The 21,991-nt window shown below is 36.6% G+C and overlaps 1 protein-coding gene across 3 annotated transcripts in view; it reads right to left on the reverse strand.

Annotated features, from left to right (window-relative positions):
* The window catches only part of USP32 (ubiquitin specific peptidase 32), a 220,331-nt gene that overhangs the window by 64,629 nt on the left and 133,711 nt on the right, over window positions 1-21,991 (reverse strand). For all 3 annotated transcript variants that reach the window (XM_064582871.1, XM_064582870.1, XM_064582872.1), the window contains 5 exons: window positions 13,955-14,086; window positions 12,363-12,470; window positions 10,235-10,350; window positions 9,583-9,645; window positions 5,843-5,926 (listed from right to left, as the gene is read on the reverse strand). In XM_064582871.1, the coding sequence (XP_064438941.1) occupies window positions 5,843-5,926; window positions 9,583-9,645; window positions 10,235-10,350; window positions 12,363-12,470; window positions 13,955-14,086 (503 nt within the window). The remainder of the gene's footprint in view (window positions 1-5,842; window positions 5,927-9,582; window positions 9,646-10,234; window positions 10,351-12,362; window positions 12,471-13,954; window positions 14,087-21,991) is intronic.

A 21,991-nucleotide genomic window follows, 5' to 3' on the forward strand; every position in this document is an offset into this window, starting at 1 on the left:
AAAATACAGAAAAGTTGAAAGAATTTTACACTGAACACATTATACCCATTACCTAGATTCTAACATTAACATTTTATTATACTTGCATCTATCTATCCCTTAATTCATCCATCAATCCATCTTAATTTTTGGATGCATTTCAAAGTAAATTACAGACATTAGTACAGCTTTTTATAAATACATCAGCATGGCCAACATTAATCAGAGTTCAATATCTGTTTACAGTTTTGTTTACAAAATCCACAAATTGGGTTTTCGAGACTCTTCTATGCAGCAGCAGTTCATTTTTACTGCTGAATAGTATTCCACTGTGAACATACCACTGTTTGTTTCATCCATTCTCATATTAAATACTTGAGTTTTGAAACCTATTTTTCTTTTTTAAAGATTTATTTATTTGGGGGGGTGCTGGGAGGAATCAGTGGGAGAGATTCTTCAAGCAGACTCCCCACTGAGCCTGATGCAGGGCTTGATCTGACTACCTAATCTGACCTGAGCCAAAATCAAGAGTTGGACGCTTAACCGGCTGAGCCACACAGGTGCCTCAAAACCTATTTTTCTAAGCAAACTTACAGAAAATGGAAATAGAGTATTCATGCTTACAAGTGAACAAATCTTAAGTGTACAGTTCAATGACTTTTCACAAAGTAACATCTATGAAACCTTTACCGAGTCAAGAAATAGAACACTGCTATCTCATCAAAAGTCCCACTATGGGTTCCTTCCCACACATCACTGAGCCCCTTTGATGTATCCATGATTCTGAATTCTGTCACCATAGGTTTTGCCTGCTTTTGAATTTTTTGGTCTAGTATTTTCAATTCAAGATTATATAAGATTCATCCATGTTTTTGTGTGTGGCACTATTATACTTATTTTCATTGCGTTACAATATACCACTCTATGCACATGTTACAATTTACTTATTGTTTATGTATTTATTGTTGATAAGTATTTGTGTCATTTTCTGTTTTGGGCTATAACAAGTTATAAGAACTTACCTGTATGTCTTTTGGTGCTCAGATATACATGTTTCTGTAGGGTTTACATACGAGGTAGACTTTATGAGTCATGGGGTAAGCGCACATTCAACTTTTGAAAATACTGCCAAGCAATTTCCAAATTATTTATTTTTTTAAAGATTTTATTTTTTTATCAGAGAAGAGTGAGAGAACACAAGCAGGGGGAGTGGCACTCCCCACTGTGCAGGGAGCCCGACACCGGGCTCAATCCCAGGACCCCAGGATCATGACCTGAGCTGAAGGCAGACACTTAAGTGACTGAGCCACCCAGGTGCCCCAATTTCCAAAGTATTTGTAATAATTTATATTCCTACTGGCAATGTATGAGAGTTCCAGGTTCTTGTTATCCTCATCAATACTTCATATCACTTAAAAACTAATCATTCTGGGGCATGTCTACTACTATTTCATATGTGGTTTTAATAGTATTTCTATGATGACTAAGGAGCCCCTTTTCATAACATTCATTAACTATTTGGATATTCTCTTTGGTGAAGCATCTCTTCAAGTTTTCTTTACACATTTTTATATTAAAGTTTTACCTTTTTCTCATTGATTTTTATGCTCTGTATGCCCTAGACACCCATCTTGTTGGATATAAGTATCACAAACAACTTCTCCCACTGCATTGCTTATCTTTTCATTTTCTTAATGGTATCTCCCAATTAAAAAACAAAAATAAAAAACCTCTTAATTTTACTGAAGTCCAACTTAAAAACTTTTCCTTGGTGGTTAATGCTTTCTGTGTCCTTTTAAAGAACTCTTTTCCACCTCAAAGCCATTAAAATATTCTTGTACATTATTTTCTAAATGCTTTATTTTTACCTTTTAAACTTCTAAGACTTATAATCCTACTTGGGATTAATTTTCACCTATGGCACAAGGTAGGAATAATGATGCATTTTTCCCCGTAGAGATACCAATTGACCCAGTACACCATTTATTGACAAGATCAAGCAATGCAATGTCTTCTTGATTATAAATCAAGTGATCACATACATGTAGGTCTGTTTAAAAACTCTCAGTATTGTTTCACTGGTCTATGTCTACCTTCACACACACAAATATCATATTGTCTTAATACTGTTGTTTTATCGGAAGTCCTAATATCCGGTGACTTCAGTCCTCTAACACTGTTCTTTACATTATCCTGACTATTTTTGGCCCTTTCCACTTCTTTATGTACTTAGAATCAGCTTAAGTTCTACAAAAACAATGACATTAAACTTTTTGGGATTTTGATTGCTAGCGTACCAAATCTACAAACCAATTTATTTTTTTATTTTTATTTTTTTAAAGATTATTTATTTATTTATTTATTTGAGAGAGAGAATGAGATAGAGAGAGCATGAGAGGGGGGAAGGTCAGAGGGAGAAGCAGACTCCCCGCTGAGCAGGGAGCCCGATGCAGGACTCGATCCCGGGACTCCAGGATCATGACCTGAGCCGAAGGCAGTCGCTTAACCAACTGAGCCACCCAGGCGCCCCTCTACAAACCAATTTAAAGGGATCTGACACCTTTAAGATGTTGAGCCTTACAATCCATAAATGTGGATTATCTTCTCTGCATTGGTTTTTTATTGCGTCTGTAATAAATTATCACAAATTCAGCATCTTAAAACAATACAAATTTATTATCTTATAGTTCTGTAGGTTAAAATTCAGACATGGGCCTCGCTAGGTTAAAAATCAAGGTTGGGGCACCTGGGTGGCTCAGTAGGTTAAGCATCTGCCTTCGGCTCAGGTCATGATCCCAGGGTCCTGGGGTTGAGTCCTGTATCAAGCGCAGGGAGCCTGGTTCTCCCTCTGCCTCTCTCTGTCTTTCATGAATAAATAAAATCTTAAAAAAAAAAAAAAAATCAAGGTGTCAGCAGAGCTGCATTCCTTTCTGGAGGTTAAAAAAAGAATACAGAGGTGCCTGGGGGGCTCAGTTGTTAACCGGCTGCCTTCGGCTCAGGTCATGATCCCAGGGTCCTGGGATCGAGCCCCGTATTGGGCTCCCTGCTCGGCCGGGAAGCTTGCTTCTCCCTCTCCCACTGCCCCTGCTTGTGTTCCCTCTCTTGTTGTCTCTCTCTGTCAAATAAATAATCTTTAAAAAATAAAAAAAGAATAAAAAAAGAATACATTTCCTTGCCTTTTCCAGCTTCCAGAGTTCATCCACATTACTTTGCTCACAGCCCCTTCCTTTATCTCAAAGCCAGCATCTCTAACCCTTCTTCCAAGTCATTTCTCTCCCTCTCCTCCTTTACCTCCCTCCCTCTTCCTGACCAGAGCTGGAAAAGGTGCTCTACTTTTAAGGACTCATGTGATTAGATAGGCCCATCTGCTAGGCTAATCTCCCTATCTCAGAGTCTTTAAGCTGATACAGCTGGCAAAGTCCCTTTTGCCATGTAAGATTACATATGCCCAGGTTCCAGGGATTAGGGCATGGATAATTGGTGTTGGAGGTGGTGTGCATTTTTCTGCCTACCATGCTTTTTAAAACTTGACACTTTTTGACAAATGCACAAGAAACAAGACCCTGGTTATGTTTAGCATGCTTCCTCTGCAAAATATTGGGCACTGAGTTTACAAAAAAGATTGAAAATAAAGATATTACTACAGGGATGGTTTTCTAATTCTATTGACACTTATGTATGTTACACTTAAACAGCCGAAACAGTCAAGAAGGATCTTGGCAAATAAGAGCATAATTCAAGTTTTTATCGCTAGACTTACCAACTAACTCTACCAATTTTAAGACACATAGAAAATAAAACAACTTAGCATAACAGTCTCTTACTTAAAAGCATACTGTATATGCTTTTATATACATATAAACATATAACATTACAGTAAAATGTAATGTTAAAATGTAGGTGACAGGTATTCAATGGAAACTATCTTTCAGCTCTTCATAGTATGTTAGAAACACACACACAAAAGCAAATCTCAAGCATATGCTTATTTATAAATTAGTCATAGAAAAATAGTGCCACTGCAAGTCCTTGATAAGAATGAGAAAAAAAAAAATGAGGGGCGCCTGGGTGGCTCAGTTCGTTAAGCAACTGCCTTCGGCTCAGGTTGTGATCCTGGAGTCCCGGGATCGAGTCCCACATCAGGCTCCCTGCTCAGCAGGGAGTCTGCTTCTCCCTCTGACCCTCCTCCCTCTCATGCTCTCTGTCTCTCATTCTCTCTCTCGCAAATAAATAAAAAAAAAATCTTAAAAAAAAAAATATGAGAAAACAAAAGGCAATACAAAAAAAATCAAAACGCTATGCTATGTGAGAGCTACAAGATGACACAGACATAAGCCTAAGTGATCTAAATGTTTATATAATTGAGATAAAGTAATGAGGATATTATTTTAAATGATAAAAATAGTTGATCAGGGCACCTGGGTGGCTCAGTTGGTTAAGCGACTGCCTTCGCCTCAGGTCATGATCCTGGAGTCCTGGGATCAAGTCCCGCATCGGGCTCCCTGCTCAGCAGGGAGTCTGCTTCTTCCTCTGACCCTCCCCCCCTCATGTGCTCTCTCTCTCTCATTCTCTCTCTCAAATAAATAAATAAAATCTAAAAAAAAAAAAAAAATAGTTGATCAATTTTGATATTACCAAGCAAGTCATTTCTGTTTAGAATAGTGATTTATACAATTTTTGTACATGTTTATATTTTATAAAGCCATCAACTTAAATCCTGATGAAAATTATAACTGATAGTGGAGCAACTGATTGATATAAATTGATATTACAGGCTTTTTAGACTGTATATGTTTTATATCCATAGTCATTAGTCATTAGCTATTAGGAAGAGACCAATTTCCATTTATTCCAACACAGCCATGCACAGACGAGTTATTCTTTTTTTTTTAAATGGAAGAGCATGATAGATATAAAAATACCAAACTTTACTGACCTTCATCACAGGGGTGTTTTTACAAGGGAAGGAAAATAAAATAAGAATCTAAAATACCACTACTAAATCAACTTAAATATTTATGAAGAATTATAAAAAATGGGAAATCATAAATTACTTTTTTTTTAAAGAGTTTATTTATTTATTTGAGAGAGAGAGAATGAGAGACAGATAGCAAGAGAGGGAAGAGGGTCAGAGGGAGAAGCAGACCCCCAGCTGAGCAGGGAGCCCGACGCGGGACTCGATCCCGGGACTCCAGGATCGTGACCTGAGCCGAAGGCAGTCGTTTAACCAACTGAGCCACCCAGGCGCCCCATAAATTACTTTTTTAAACTGGAGCAAGAGAACTACTCTAACGAGGAAAATAGTTGAAATCTGGCAAGCCTTATGACTTAATGTTCATTCCTGGCACTTTGCACTTTTTCTCTCTTCCTTCTTCAATCTTTCTTGGTTCTTCTAAAGAATTTTTTAAAACATTTAGAAACAGGCTTGCAGCCAAGATAATCTAACTGGAGGGACTGTGTACATTGAAAATTTTACAGCTGCCTACTTATGATCCATCTTTCTGTTCACACTGCCTGACTTGTTAGGAAGGGCCTTTAAAAAAGACAACAGTGAAGAAAAATAGGAAATTATGATGGCTTTTGCAATCTAAAATTATTCTCTATGTATTTAACATGCTGGTCTACCATGAGTTATAAGATAAATAACACATAATCACCTCTATTCTACTTCCTCATCTCTCATGTCATGATTTTGAGATGCCTCAGGGCTCTCATACTCTATCTTACCATCTTTCAGGTGTATACAGGATAATGTAGTTCTTTTTATAATATGTGGCTTTGTAGCTGAGTTGTAATAACCACTACACAATGAAACAGGTGTAGAACTACTATTCTCTGTACCTGTCATTTACCTTAAACATACCTGGAAAAGCAGATTCAAAAATTCATTGGCAAGAACATTTTTCACACTCCAGATCTGATAGTCTTCTAGAGTAAGATGGCCCATCTGAAAGAGAAAGAATATTTTAGAAGATTTCATGTTAAGAATGTTTTCATTTTTAAAGACTATTTTGTTTTGTTTTTTTAATTTATTTGAGAGAGAAGGGGGCACATAAGCAGGGAGGACGAGCAGAGGGAGATGGAGAAGCAGACTCCCCACTGAGCAGGGAGCCCGACAAGGGGCTCAACATGGGGCTCAATCCCAGGGATCATGACTTGAGCCAAAGGCAGATGCCCAACTGACTAGCCACCCAGGCGCCCCAAGAATGTCCTCATTTTTATAGCATTTGAATAAAATCTGGTTTATTAAACTTGTATCAGTAATTTTTCTGAAAGCAAACCAAAAATTTAAAGTAGATGCTGTGTGTTCATCTGAAAACTTAGACCAGCTAGGATAAGTTTAAAAGTAACAAAACTCTGTCAAAGCAGTCAGTGGTAATAAGGACAATTTATTGTCAACAATCTTCACTCCTCCAAATAGATCTGGGAAATAACTCACATTATCTCCTGCTTCAAGGGTTATCTATGGAAAACCGCAAAAGGCTCTGAATAGGGAAAGTGGAATATTTACAAATTGTGAAAGCAAAAAGCAGACTCAGGATTATGCACTTTATTCTAACAATTTTTTCTTTCTTTTTTTAAAAGATTTTATTTATTCATTTGAGAGAGAGAGCATGACCGAAGAGAACTTGAGCAGGGGGAGGGGCAGCGGGAGATGGAGAAGCAGGCTCCCCGCTGAGCAGGGAGCCCAATGTGGGGCTCTTCCAGGACCTCAGGATCATGACTTGAGAGGAAGGCAGACACTTAACCAACTGAGCCACACAGGCGCCCCAATTCTAACAATTTTCTAAGACCCTCTTAGAAATATCTGATAATATTATCAGACTAATTAGACATTTAAAGGAACTTGATAACAAATTTTTGATATATCAAAAATAAATAAATAACTATATTAATTTTCCCCAAAAAACAATTTAACAAATTACAAGTTGAGTAAAGTAACATTTTTGTGGTGTCAACATATACAAAAAATTACATATGCATATAGAGGCAATATATGTTTTTTTCTTGTTCAGAAGAACTATAACCAAATGTTTTTTACTGCATGTGTCCAATTCTAGATGAATAGTAATGTTTTTTGCTTTTATTAATGATATTGATATGTTCTCTTTTTACTATATGATAACCATATATGATACAAAGGGATTTTAAAGTACTGTGATTATAATTATTAGTTTTCGTAATACAGCTTCTTCTAGTATGTTAATACTAAATCTAAGAGTACCCAAAAAAGTGTAATATTGACATAATCTGTCTCCAGTGATAATGGTTAATAGGTTTGGCTGAAAGGTCCAAGTTTTACTCTAAACTGTTACCACTATTAATCTTGTTTTTTTTCTTTTTTTAAAGATTTTATTTATTGGGGTGCCTGGGTGGCTCAGTCAGTTAAGCATCTGCCTTCGGCTCAGGTCATGATCCCAGGGTCCTGGGATCGAGCCCTGCATCGGGCTCCCTGCTCCGCTGGAAGCCTGCTTCTCCCTCTCCCAGTCCCCCTGCTTGTGTTCCCTCTCTCGCTGTATCTCTCTGTCAAATAAATAAAATCTTTAAAAAAAAAAGATTTTATTTATTTATTTGGGAGTGAGAGAGAGAGGGCACGAGTGGGGGAAGGGAGAGAGAGAAACAGACTCCCCTGCCAAGCAGGAAGCCCAGTGCGGGGCTTGATCCCAGGACCCCAGGATCATGACCTGAGAGGAAGGTAGACACTCAACCAACTTAGCCATTCAGGCATCCCTAAATTATCTTGTTGTTAATGTTCACAGTAGAGCCAGAAGAAGAAATTATATCTTACATAAAATAGATAGTAATAATACCTACATATTTACCGCTCAGAAAAAGGGTATTAGAAATTGTACCTCTATATGAGGCATTTTCTAACAGAAATTTTTCCAGGTTTCTATGCATATCAAAGAGAAGTGGATACCTTAGTTTTCTGGCAGAGAGAAGTAAATGAGGGAGAAGGCTGTATTGTCAAACAAGCTCAAGCCCTGTAAAACTCATTCTATTATTTGTTTCTATTGAGCATCAGTTAATAAGACTATAATGATTCCTTCTGGAATTGTGACTGAAGAAAGAAAAAAAAAAACTGATGTCCCTTATTTTTTCTAAACCTCTGTAATACTACTATGGACTATATCTAACCAATCTGGTACTTGGTACATGTCAATGTTTGAATGGAAAGGCTCAAAATAACTCAAATGTGCCTCACATATGTGCTTTATTTTCAATTTCACATAGGGTCACAAAGACATTACAGTAATATAAGCCATAGGAATAAACCTATAATAATATCCTTACTAATAAATGTTGTCTAAAAAAAAAAAATCAAGAATTTACTCTTCGTAAAGTATATGCTTATTCCTGGTATTACATGATTAATTTGGTTGCCATTAAATAATTCAGTGGAGATTTTACCAATACTATTGAAAAATATAATTCAGGAATGTATGCATCACCCAGATTGAGATAAAAAATCATTTCCATCAGAGCGCCTGGGTGGCTTAGTTGGTTAAGTGTCTGACTTCAGCTCAGGTCATGATCTCAGGGTCCTGGGATCAAGCCCCACATGGGGCTCCGCATGTTGAGCTCCCCATGTTGGGCTCCCTGCTCAGCAGGGAGATTGCTTATCCCCCTTTCCCTCCCCCTGCTTGTGCACACGCTCTCTCTCAAATAAACAAAATCTTAAAAAAAAAATCATTTCCATCATCCCAGATATCTTATGGTCCTTCCCAATTAATCCACCCATCCCCCAAATAACTATTCTAATACCTATCACCATTTGTTAGTTTTGCCTCTGTTTTTGAGTTTCATATACATGGAAATATACAGTAAATATTCTTTTTTGTGTGACTTCTTTTGCTCAGTATAAGGTTAGCCCTACCATAACTTATTAAAATGGGAAAAATAAATATTATAAACCACAGATGACAAGGGCTATGTCTACTTAATTTTTATAAAATACCTAGCTTATAAAATATAAATGTATATACAAACACTTAATGGAGTTGTTTAAAGATGGAATGCGCTGGGCGCCTGGTGGCTCAGTCAGTTAAGCATCTGCCTTCAGCTCAGGTCATAATCTCGGGGTCCTGGGACCAAGCCCCACTGCCCTTCCCCCCCACCCCTGCTTGTACTCTTTCTCTTATGCACACACTCTCTCTCTCTCAAATAAATAAATAAAATCTAAAAAAAAAAAAAAAGATGGAATGGGCTTTCTTTAGAGACAACTTGGAGGTACTATAACTGTCGGTCCAAATAAGCACTTGGTGGAGATGATGCAGGGGAGATTCAAATATGTATATAAGCTATATATCCTAATTCAGAGTACCACGGTATTTTTATTTATTTATTTATATATTTTTAAAGATTTTATTTATTTATTTGACAGAGAGAGACACAGTGAGAGAGGGAATACAAGCAGGGGGAGTAGAAGAGGGAGAAGCAGGCTTCCCGCAGAGCAGGGAGCCCGATGCGGGGGCTTGATCCCAGGACCCCGGGATCACGACCTGAGCTGAAGGCAGATGCTTAACGACTGAGCCACCCAGGCGCCCCACCATGGTATTTTTAGAAAAGAATATAATTCATTCTTGTCCTAGCTAGACTCACCTTTGTGGTGTCATGTGCATTTAATATGCCTTCTACAATGTCAGAGAGATCCGTATGTAACTCCTTTAAAAACAGAAATCCAAAGGAATAATTAGAAAAGAGTAGCTATCATTTTTATTATTCAATGGCTAAAATATACTGTATTTCAGTCAAGTATGTAAATAATTATTTATTAAAAATTTTTTAATATTATTTTATATTTTTACAGTGTTATACATGTTATATTGGTTTCAGGTATACAATATAGTGGTTCAGTAATTCCATACACCACCCACTGCTCATCACAAGTGCCCTCCCTAATTCCCATCACCTGTTTAACCCATCCTCCCACATCCCTCCACTTTAGTAATTATCAGTCAAGTACTTTTTAAAAATTACCTTAATAAATAGATTTGCTTTGAAAAAATTAAGAGAATTCTCCTGCAGTTTCATTCTTACTTTACACAGTAAGTTCAGTTTATTAAATTTTCTAAGGCACATTGTCTTCCCAATTTTGTACCTTCAGCTATGAATATGTGGAGTAGTAGCCTAATACAGCAACTCAAAGTAATAACAAATCCTTTTCCCTTTCTCTCTCTCTCTTTTTAAATCCTCCACTCTATTTTCTTATTGGAAGTTTACATGCAACAATATGTATAAAATCAGAACTTACTGGGATATCATCTGTGCGGTTGTCCTTCCACACCTCTAAAAGTGCAACCACCATGTCTCTCAGTTCAACTCTGGAGAGAACTCCATCACGGTCAACATCAAACACCTTGAAGCAAACTAAAGAAAAGAAACTCTTATGGATGGAAATTACTTTTCTATTCTGAAGTACAATGCCTTTCACTAGAAGTTGTCCTAGTAAAATCACTTAGTTTCTCAAGCAAGTATATTCTGGATTAAGTTCTCATCTGGAGCAGACTATAATATGTCATTGAAGTCCTCTGCACTAGTAGGACTTCCTGCATACTTCATGTATCTCTCTCTGAATCACTACCTGGGTTACAGAGTCCTATCCTTTACCCAAATCTAGAGCTAAATTCCTTGCAAACTAATAAAAAAGGGTTAAGTTACTATACAATAAATATTACAATACCTCATAGTTTTGAGGAAGTAATCCAAGCCTTTAATTTCTAATATTTAAAACTGATCATTGCAGAATTGATTTTTATAATGTTGAAAATATTCCATTTATATTAAGAATCAATAATAAGGTGGAGCACCTAGGTGGCTTAGTCAGTTAAGCGTCTGACTCTTGGTTTTGGCTCAGGTCATGAACTAAGGGTCATGATATCAAGCCCCACGTTGAGGTCCATGCTCAGTGGGGAGTCTGCTTGAGATTCTTTCTCTCCCTCTCTTGCTGGCCCTCCCCACCCCTGCTTACTCTCAAAATCGCTCTCTCTCTCAAATTTAAAAAAGAAAAAAAAAAATCAATAACAAGGTGTTATAAAGATGGTCTGCTTCCACTCTGCCTCTCTAATGTAATTAATGCACACTCAATTTTTTGCCAAAGAACAATTTCAACTCCTCAGTGAAGTTATATACAACATGCTAAGAACTAGAAATATCAGCAGTGGGGCGCCTGCGTGGCTCAATCGGCTTAGGTGTCTGACTTTGGCTCAGGTCGTGATCTCAGGGTCCTGGGATTGAGCCCTGCTCAGCAAGAAGTCTGCTCAGCAAGAAGTCTCCTTCTCTACTCAGCAAGAAGTCTGCTTCTCCCTCTCCCTCTACCCCTCCCCTAACTCCTGCACATACACTCTCCCAAATAAATAAATAAAATCTTCAAAAAAAAAGAGAAAAGAAATATCAGCACTTTCCTAATTAACTCCAAACAAATCATGACAGTTTGCTAACTTCTGTTAGTCCATCAGCAAAAAGGAAATTAAAAACAAATATAAGGTGATAATTAACCTCACGTGAGAAGCAAAGATTTCAGCCTCCTTATTTAAAATTAGAACTTTAATGGGAACATATAATCTACTATAAAGCCAGATTGTAGTAATGGCATATCATCAGGAAAGAATCCTGAATTTTAAGATTAAATAATTATCTATTTCAATATACCACCATAATAATTATGCTACTAAATCAATTGAGTGCATCATAGTAAATATTACTAAAGAAGATCAAAATATCAAATAGCACACCCAAAATAAGTGACATTTGTGCAGCTGTATTTTAGAAAGACACAGAAATGATGACCCTAGTAAATACAACAGAATTAGGTTCCAATTAAATGTAAACTGTTGCATTTTCTCAAATATGGTTAAGATTTAATAACATAATGTACTTATGCTTGTAAATTATGCTGTAACAACATTTTAGCTAGGTATAAGACCATTTTAGTATTTAATAAAGTTGTGTTTTGATCACAGATTTCATCTTACTAATAAAATATTAATGTATACAAGTGACAGAAAATGAGTTGTACTTTAAATTATGCAAGACACAAATTCTCTATGGACTACCAGAAAATGTTTTCTAAATGCTTAACACTGTCAAATATATTGTGACTGATGTAGTTCACTTATCATGAACTGCAAATTCATCAGGAAAATCAGTTCCATTATTAATCACAAAGATCCCAAACTACTCCACAGTAAAAAAGAAGATTGAACCCTTAGACCGACTTCAGTAAAACCTCAGTGTGAGACTGGTATTTGCCAACCTGACAACGTGATAAAAATTCAAGCCTTAATACACAGATGATTTTACATGGATGAATGCTAATTTTTTCTCTGTATATACAGTTTGCAGATTTTTAATTGTTTAAATTAAATGTTTAACACACTTACATTTTTGTCTTTCAGCCAGGGGTCCCCTGCAACAGGCTGATAACCCACAAGATATCTCCTTAAAATCTATATGATTGTCACGATTTTCATCAAAAGCATTGAACAAACCTGTGAAATAGGAAAAGACACCATAAATCACAGTCAACAAGCCTCCTAATGTTAATAATATCATGTTTATGAAAGGAGCATGATACCTATAAACTTGCCAAATTAAAAAAAAAGTTTATCAGTAGTTCCCACTGTCTCAGGAAGCATTTTTCTCCTGGTATAACTAAAACTTAAGATCCTTGCAGAAAATACATTACAGTCATTTAGTGTTCAGTTATATTTGCCTGTTTGTCTCTATCTTCTATCAGTTGTAACAGCTAAAGATGACAATAGTATGTAAAAAATTAAAATCAATTTAAAAAATTAAAAACTAAAAAAAATCAGAAATTATAATTATCCTTACTTAGAAAGATTATGAAGAAAAAGGAAAAATGAAGGAGAAAAGCTGATGTATACTCAAAGATATAACATGATGTTATGTAAGCTCCCATAAAGCTTTCATTAAGCAAAGAAAAATAACACACCATATTACAAACAAAAGATATTCTCTGTAATGAAGTCTTCTTTGTCATAGTTCATGTTTTATAAATAAATATTTAAAATCAGAAAGAGAATTTATAATCCTGTGGTTTTTAAACTTTTTGTAAAATACAAATGGAATAATTTTGTTTTCAAATAAAATGATTTCTCAATATTCAATTCTAAAAAGGTAAAATCCCAATTGCACTGCTGAAGTAAGTGGAAAAGCCCAGAGCCCTATCTGCTCCGGCTCCTCCAATAAGTACTTCTGAAGTACCCCAGGAATGTGATGAACACAGACTGTACATTTTAAGAATGTAATTCCTTAAATAGTAGAAAACTAAAGCTCAGGAGGGGTTAAATGATTGGCCAAAAGTAAAGAAAAGTTAAAAAAGGTCAGAATCAAAAAGACAACCCAAATATTCAGATTCTAAATATGATTTTTATGATATCACCCATAATTACTCTCTGTATTCCTAATTAAATAAAAAAAAGTTATAGTAATGAAAAGTTTAGAGCTAGAAAGGACCTCAGAGATGGTTCAGCCCAATAGTTTCTTAAATTTTTTTTTGGTGCGGGGGTAGGAATGGGGTGGGGTAGATACAGCAGTGGAACCTTCTTATGTAGAAGAAAAAAAGTGGAGGCGCTTGAGGTGAGGAAGAGGTGGGGTTATGTGTGGAGACCTGGAGCTCTACCCAGGCAGTGACCATCACCCTAATCCCTGCACCAGTGGCTGAGATACTTCACTGGAATACAGTGACTAACTTGGTCAAACTCGCTTTATATTTGAGGATATTCAGGTGCAGGGAGCTAACCTTGATGCAAGGTTACACATAGGTAGAATAGGAAGCTCAACACTACAATCTTAATTCCCCTTTTAGTTTTTTTCCACTATACTATTTTTAAGAAACTTGCAAACTTGTAACATTATGGTCTTTTAGAGTTAAGATATATTCATTAGAAATAAGAGATGGCTTCAGGTGTGTTTACCAAGGAACATTTGTAGAAGATAGAATGATTCCTACCTTCACTTAGAGATGGACGAATGGGTGGTGAAACCAATGGGCCAAATGTCTCTAGGTCAAACCGTCCAGTCCGGGATTGAGCCTTTAGCAACCAGTAGCGTTTCTCCAGATCAATGATGTCTGATTCCTCCACTGAGAGTCAAATCAAATAAGATTATAAAACCTCAGACTTCTCTTCTAGGCAGTTAGTCCAACCTGATCATTTAACTTCCAAGGATATATTTTAATTTTCCAATTCAATTGCTAAAAATATTTACCTAAACAAAACTGAAAGACAAATACATTATATCTAAAATGGCATGAAAATTGGGGCACCTGGGTGGCTTAGCTGGTTAAGTGTCTGACTCTTGATTTCAGCTCAGGTCATGATCTCAGGGTCATGAGATCTAGCCTGGAGCTGGGCTCCCCACTGGGCGTGCAGCCTGATTAAGATTCTCTCTCCCTCTCCATATGCCCCTCCCCCACCCCCACTTGTGCTCTAAAATAAATTAAAAAATAAAGAAAACTGCATGAAAATTAAATTCAAATTAATATAAAAGTGGCTTCAAAATCAGAAAAAAAAAATGTCTGCAATTTCCCATTAAGTAGTTGCTTAAATCCAACATATAAAATAATAAACAACTGAGACATTTCTTTTTGGGTTCCTATACCACTTTTACTTATACTCATTTTTCATAATTTTCAATCTCTATCTTGGATTTAAAGTTTTTTTTTTTTTAAATTCAAGTTAGTTAACATATAGTGTGTTATTAGTTTCAGGGGGAGAATTTAATGATTCATCAGTTGCATGTAACACCCAGTGCTCATTACATCAAGTGCCCTCCTTAGTGCCCATCACCCAATTACCCCATTCCCCCCACCCACCTCCCCTCTAGCAACCCTCAGTTTGTTTCCTAGAGTTAAGACTCTCTTATGGTTTGCCTCTCTCTCTGTTTTTATCTTATTTCATTCCTGGTTACACTGTAATCATCCTAATAGCAGGATCCATGTCTGATTCATCCTGTTGATAGGATAACTACCTACAGAGTCAATACTTATTAAATTAATGAAAAAGAATATGAAAAGGATCTCATAAATAACAAAAGTCAAGAAATGACAGATGATGTAGAATAGGATTTACAATGTGATAAGTAATAGGAGCATCATGAAAACATGAATATCTTTCTCTCCTCATTCAACAGAAGATACAATAAAAAATTACAGATAAGCTCCAACCACAGTTATATTTTATATGTGCTTTCCCCCCCAAGGAACTAAAGTAAGATCTAGAAAGCAAGCAGGTGAGTCCTTCCATTGCCATGGTTTTTTACCTGCAGTCACTTTCCAGACACTGGTAAGGCATGAGGAACCTAAGCAGTGAGATTTCACTAAGTTAAACCGAGAAGCTGTAGTTCTGGGAGGTTAAGATAACTGAAATTTACAGGGCAGATTACTGGAGAGGAAAAGAGTTATACAAAGAAAGAGCTCCAAAAGTATGCACAGGACTCTTGTTGAGTTTTGGCAGAATAGCAGAAGAGTAAGCTGTGTATGCACACAATGAAATTCATTGAGGCTGGGCTTGGATATGCCTAAGTTTTGACCAGCCAGAGTGGGGATACCTTACCGAACACTGGGAGTATTCACAGACTCAGAGGGTCACACTTAAAAAAAGGGAAAAACTAACTCCAAAATAAAGGCTACTCCAGACCTGCCCCAACAAAGCTTTTAAAAAAATCCTTCAAAATGTCAAGCTGATCCACAAGTAATTTAACTGCCTATCAAAAGAAAACAAACTCCTTTTAAAGGGAGAATCCACTTAGCCTTAACATTCACAATGTCTAGCATCCACAAAAATATGAAAACAAGCAGAAAAAAGTGATCCAAAACCAAGATAAAAATTAGTCAATACAAAAAGCTATAGAAATAACAGATGATGGAATTAGCAAACAAGGCCTTAAAACATCTATCAGAAATACCTCAAGAATTTAAGGAAAACCACGACTACACTGAGGAAAGAAATGGAATCTATAAAAAAGTACCAACTGGAACTACTAGAGATAAAGAATACAATATTTGAAATTTAAAAATTCACTGGAAAATTTAATAGCAGATTAAAACCTACAGAGGAAAGATAAGTGAATCTGAACACCAAGCAAAAGAAATGCTATCCAAATGGAAGCATAAGGAGAGAAAGAAGGTGAAAAGTTACTAGAATCTTAGTGAACTATATAATATCGAACAACACAACACACATGGGATCCCATAAAAGGATGGCAGAAAATATTTGAAATAATAACAGCTGAAAAATCCCCAAATTTGATGAAAACTGTAATTCCACAAATCCCAAAGTTCATTAAACTCTGTGTAAGAAAAATTCAAAGAAAACCAAACCAAGGCAAGTCACAATCAAATTGCTAATAGCAAAACTTTAAAGCAGCAACAGAGGTAAGCAAAACACATTACAAATAAGGGAACTAAGATAAGCAATGACTTCCCTTCAGAAACAAGGGAGCCAGAAGACAACGGGGGGGGGGGGTGCTGAAAGAAAAAAAGTACTGTTAATCTCATATTCTACATCCTGTGAAAATATTCTTCCCCCAAAAAGGCATAATGAAGAATTTTTTGGACAAACCAAAGCTGAGAGACTTCATCAATAGCAGAACTGCACCAGAAGTAAGCATTAAAGGATGTTCCTCAGACTGAATGATGCCAGAGAGCAATCAACACAAAGGAATGATGAAAGCAGGAAATGCAAAGTCCCTAATTTCCATGGGGCTGATATCACTGATCATCCCAGATTTTGGATAGGAGCTTGACTGCAGCTTTGGTTAGACTAAGTTTGCCTCTGGTTCAAATGCTTTGAAAACTGAGTTCAGATTTCTATTCAGGAAAACCCAGAAACTGCTAGTTTTTGAAATCAGGGGTCCATAAACTCCAGCCTAAAGGCTGCATGCATGTTTATATAAATAACATTTTATTAAAACACAGCCACGCCATTTACTTACATATAGTTTATGGCTGCTAATGTGTTACAATGGCAGAATTGAGTAATGGTGATAAACAGACATATGGCCCCCAAGTCTGAAATATTTATTATCTGCCTTTTTAAAAAAAAAAACGTTTTGCCAATCTCTGTGTTAGACCTTAAACATGCGCATGACCGCAAGACTTCAAAACTATGAGACTTCATGAAATGACAGCACCTAGGGACCACAGAGCCTTGAGACTGCTAGCCTTCAACAGTCTGATATTTCAAAATTGTTAGGCCATGAAACTGCAAATCAAGAGATCTCTCTTCACTTTTCAGCTTGCCCCCAATCTCAGCAAGATTTCCACATGAGAGAACTGGGTGGAAACAATTATCTTTGTATTTAGGGTCTCTAGTTTCTCAAAAGTTTGGCTGGTTTCTCCTCATTCCAGTAAAGCTTGTCCTCAGGCAGGCTCACTCCTCTGCCAGCCTCAATCCCAATCTCAGCCTCTGGCCTGAGATAGGAAAGCACTCTACATCCCTTGATCACCTAGGAAGGGCTTTGTCCCTCTGGAGCTCAGTCCTTCCCTTTCCCTTCCTAAGATTTCTTTGCATTCGAGGGCTTTAAAGAAGAGTATGATTACTTAGTTTATGTGATGATTTCATGTTATTACAATGGGAGTGAAAGTCTTTCATGTCTTTTTACTTCCCAACCTCAAGCAGAACCCTTCAATTATTATTTAACATGAATCTGAAAATTCTCACCAATTCAATAAGATATAAATACAAACTATAAAATTAGAAAAGAAGCAAGGTTATTCTTTGCATATGAGCAGAATGCATATCAAAAAACACAGAGGGTTTTTTTTTTTTACAAATTATAACTGAGTTTAAAAATCTGTAGAGATACAAAATACATATACAAAAACCAATGTTTTTCTTTTCTTTTTTTTTTAAGATTTTATTTATTTATTTGACAGAGACAGAGATAGCGAGAGCAGGAACACAAGCAGCGGGAGTGGGAGAGGGAGAAGCAGGCTTCCCCCCCGAGGAGGGAGCCCGATGTGGGACTCGATCCCAGGACCCTGGGATCATGACCTGAGCCGAAGGCAGACGTTCAACGACTGAGCCACCCAGGCACCCAAAAACCAATGTTTTTCTATATAACATTAATAACATGTAAGAAAACATTAAAGAGAAAAAACACAAAACTAGCAATTCCCCATAAGAAACAAATATCTAAAAGTAAACTTTAAGATGTAAGCGAGATTTTTATGAAGAAAACTTCATAATATTAAAGATCTGAATAAATGAAGCATACCACGGTCCTAAAAAGGGCCTTGATAGAGGCCTACCATGGGCTTGAATAGGGTGGTTATGTAAGATCACACTGTGAGGGTGACAGGAGTACAGATCTGAAGGAGGCAAGGGGGCAAATGGTGGAGAAAAAAACTTTCTACACAGAGAGAACAAGGAGAGAAGCCTCGAGACAAAAGCATGCTTAGCAAGGTCAAGGAAAAGAAAGAAGATCAGAGTGACTGAAGTGGAGTTAGTGAGGGAGACAGTAGTAGGAGATAAAGTCTAAGGAAAAATGGGGGTCAGGTTATGTAGGTCATTGTGAGGACTTTGGTTTTAAACTGTGAACCACTGGAGGGCCTGAAGCAGAGGAGTGACATGATCTGACTTAAGAGGATTACTCTTCACTACTAAGTTGAGAACAGCCTGGTGGGCAAGAACAGAAGTGAGATGACCAGTTAGATGTTTAATAAAGATTTAAAATCATCAATACATGCAATTAAAAAACATTAAGACCATAGATTAACAAGCACAGACGGACAATTCATAATAATGGGGGGGGGACTTAATTTCACTAATAATAAAAAAAATCACTTCAGAAGAAAAATTTAAACAGAATCATGCTACTTCTCTGCTTCAAAACTTTTCAACATTCTTCCCGAAGATACCTGCAATGGTTACTCCAACAACTCCTTCAGCTCTTTACTCAAATGTCATATTCTCAGACCATCTGAACTGCACCCCACCTGATGATACTCCTCCATCCCTTTTCCCTGTCTTACTTTGCTCCCTAATATTTATCAATATATGGCATAATTTACTTGTTTTGTTTATTGGATGCCTCCTCCAGCTAGAACATACCCTCCTTGAGGTAAGGTCTTACGGTCTATTTTATTCATTGCTACATTCTAACACTCAAAATAATACCTGATACATTTTGAACACTCATTTAATATTTTTTAATGAACAAATAAGACTTATTTGTTGAACCCAGGATATATATATTCAGAATAATGTTAACTGGGATAAAAGATGAAGATTGGTATCAGTAGGGAACCCTGGCCTCCAATAACTTACAAGTTACTAGGAAGACAAGAACAATGTTCTCTAAATTTCCACTGCTTTCAAAGGATTCTTACTCTATTCTTTAGTAGTTTTAGTACAAATTTAGGGGGAAAACTTTTTTACTCATCAACAAGATAATTGAGAGATAGTCAAATCAAAATGCATACCTGTACTGTATTTGTATAAGTGCTATAGTCATAAGTAGGTGAATAAATGAAAACACATATTCTACCAACTTCCACAAAATTTTAAGAAAAATTATATTCCTTTTGCTTGGTTTTCAAGGGGCTCTCAGGACTTAAAGCTAATGTCTATTTTCCCTTCATACTCCTTATTCTGCCCTGATGTTTTCTATACCTGAAACCTTTTTAAAAGAGAGGTTTTTACTTCATGAGAGACGATGGACTCTGAAAAACAAACAGGGTTCTAGAGGGGAGGGAGGTGGGAGGATGGGTTAGCCTGGTGGTGGGTATTGAGGAGGGCACATTCTGCATGGAGCACTGGGTGTTATGCACAAACAATGAATCATGGAACACTTCATCTAAAACTAATGATGTAATGTATGGGGATTAACATAAGAATAAAAAAATATTTAATTAAAAAAAGAGGTTTTTACTTAAATGATCTGAGAGTGAAACTCTTTTGAAAGTAAAATAGGAAAATAAAAATAAATCTGCACTAGGAATACAGAATTTTGTGCACATTATTACACATCAGATGGAAGAACTGAGATTTTGAGAAAGACAATGTTCTAATTTACCCTGAAGCAGAAAAAGTACATGGAAACGACCATACCTGCCATAGGTGAAAACAAAAAAGGCCTTGACAGATGTCACTGATTCTAACTTGTCCCTACTTTATGCTCTCTTAGAAAGTTCTTAACTTGGCTATCCTAGAATAGTCCTCTTAATGATCCACAAAATCTAGGAACAGGGATTCTAAGAGTGACAATGAAGTTACATTACACTTTGGCATTTAAAAAGAACTACTTACTTATTAATTATTAAAAGTAACTATAAACAACTGAGTGAAAACTGAGTGACAGTTATAACGTGTTTTAGAAAGTTAAAAACTCAAGGGGCACCTGGGTGGCTCAGTCGGTTAAGCGTCTGCCTTCGGCTCAGGTCATGATCCCAGGGTTCTGGGATGGAGCCCCACATCAGGCTCTCTGCTCAGCAGGAAGCCTGCTTCTCCCTCTCCCTCTGCCTGCAAGTTCCCCCTGCTTGTGCTCTCTCTCTGTCAAATAAATAAAATCTTAAAAAAAACCTAAAAATTGAAAATACTAATAATACTAATTTCATTTTTAAAATTTTTAAAGAAGATTTTATTTATTTGAGAGAGAAAGCGAGCACAAATGGGGGTAGGTACAGAGGGAGAGGGAGAAGTAGACTCCCCACTGAGTGGGGAGCCAAATGCTCAATCCTAGGACTGAGAGATCATGACCTGGGCTGAAGGCAGACACTTAACCCACTGAGCCACCGAAGCACCCCAATTTTAAATTTATATTACTTGTTTTTACTAGACTAGTAATACATTTTGTTGTATGAAAAATTATTTAAAATATAGGTAATCAAAAAAAGGAAAAAGAAAAAACATGTAATTGCATGTTTTCATACAGCCATATTTATTTGAACATACATGTATTTATTTATTTAAAGATTCATTTATTTGTTTTAGAGAGAGAGAGCACGAGCGCACACAAGATAGAGCTAGAGCATGAGCAGGGGGAGGGATAGAGCGAGAGGAAGAGAGAGAATCCCAAGCAGACTCCCTGCTGAGCTCGGAGCCCAAAGCGGGGCTCAATCCCTTGACCCTGAGATCATGACCTGAGCCAAAATCAAGAGTCGGACGCCTAACTGATTGAAGCACCCAGGTGCCCCTGAAGGTACATGTATTTTAACTGAATGTCACTTAGATTGGGAAGATTATTTTCAATACTTGCATTGTTATCATCTATACCATTGTATGATTTCTCAAATTACACAAAATCATTGTTCACAGCTTCAAATAATCAATGGGCTAAGTTAATTTTTAAAATTTTATATCAAAATCATCAAGAAAGACTGAGATACAAAAAGGATAAAATTTTCACACAAGAGTACACATTTTTCTTTTTTAAACAAATACCAAATATATTACATTGTAACCTTCTGATGAATCAACCTTTGCAAAAGTCCAATTATTTTGGAACTGGAACTAATTTTTTAAAATATGCAAAACTTGTAATGAGCACGTAGCTTTCATTTTTTTTAAAAACAGAGGTATCTACTTCAAATACCTAGAAAACTGAATTTACTAAAAAGAAGTATTTAAAAATTTAACAATAAGGAGAGTAATCACAGATGTCTGATAAATATATTAAGATAGCATACTGTTTCCTTTTCTAAAATAAGATATCTGTTCACTCCATTTAGAATATATGAAAGAGGGGCTCCTGGGTGGCTCAGTTGGTTAAGCGACTGCCTTCGGCTCAGGTCATGATCCTGGAGTCCCGGGATCGAGTCCCACATTGGGCTCCCTGCTCAGCAGGGGGTCTGCTTCTCCCTCTGCCCTCTTCCCCCTCGTGCTGTCTCTCATTCTCTCTCTCTCAAATTAAAAAAAAAAAAAAAAAAAAAGAATATATGAAAGAAAGAGAAACCTCTTCTGTTCCTGCAGAGAAACAGCTTTTTCAAATTCTAAACTTTCTTCCAAGTAATAGATCTGCACATAAAAAATCTGACCCTGAAACA

Source organism: Mirounga angustirostris, unplaced genomic scaffold (assembly GCF_029215605.1).
Source record: "Mirounga angustirostris isolate CCGP_5_RB_7025 unplaced genomic scaffold, mMirAng1.0.hap1 SCAF_17, whole genome shotgun sequence".
NCBI classification, from domain to species: Eukaryota; Metazoa; Chordata; class Mammalia; order Carnivora; family Phocidae; genus Mirounga; species Mirounga angustirostris.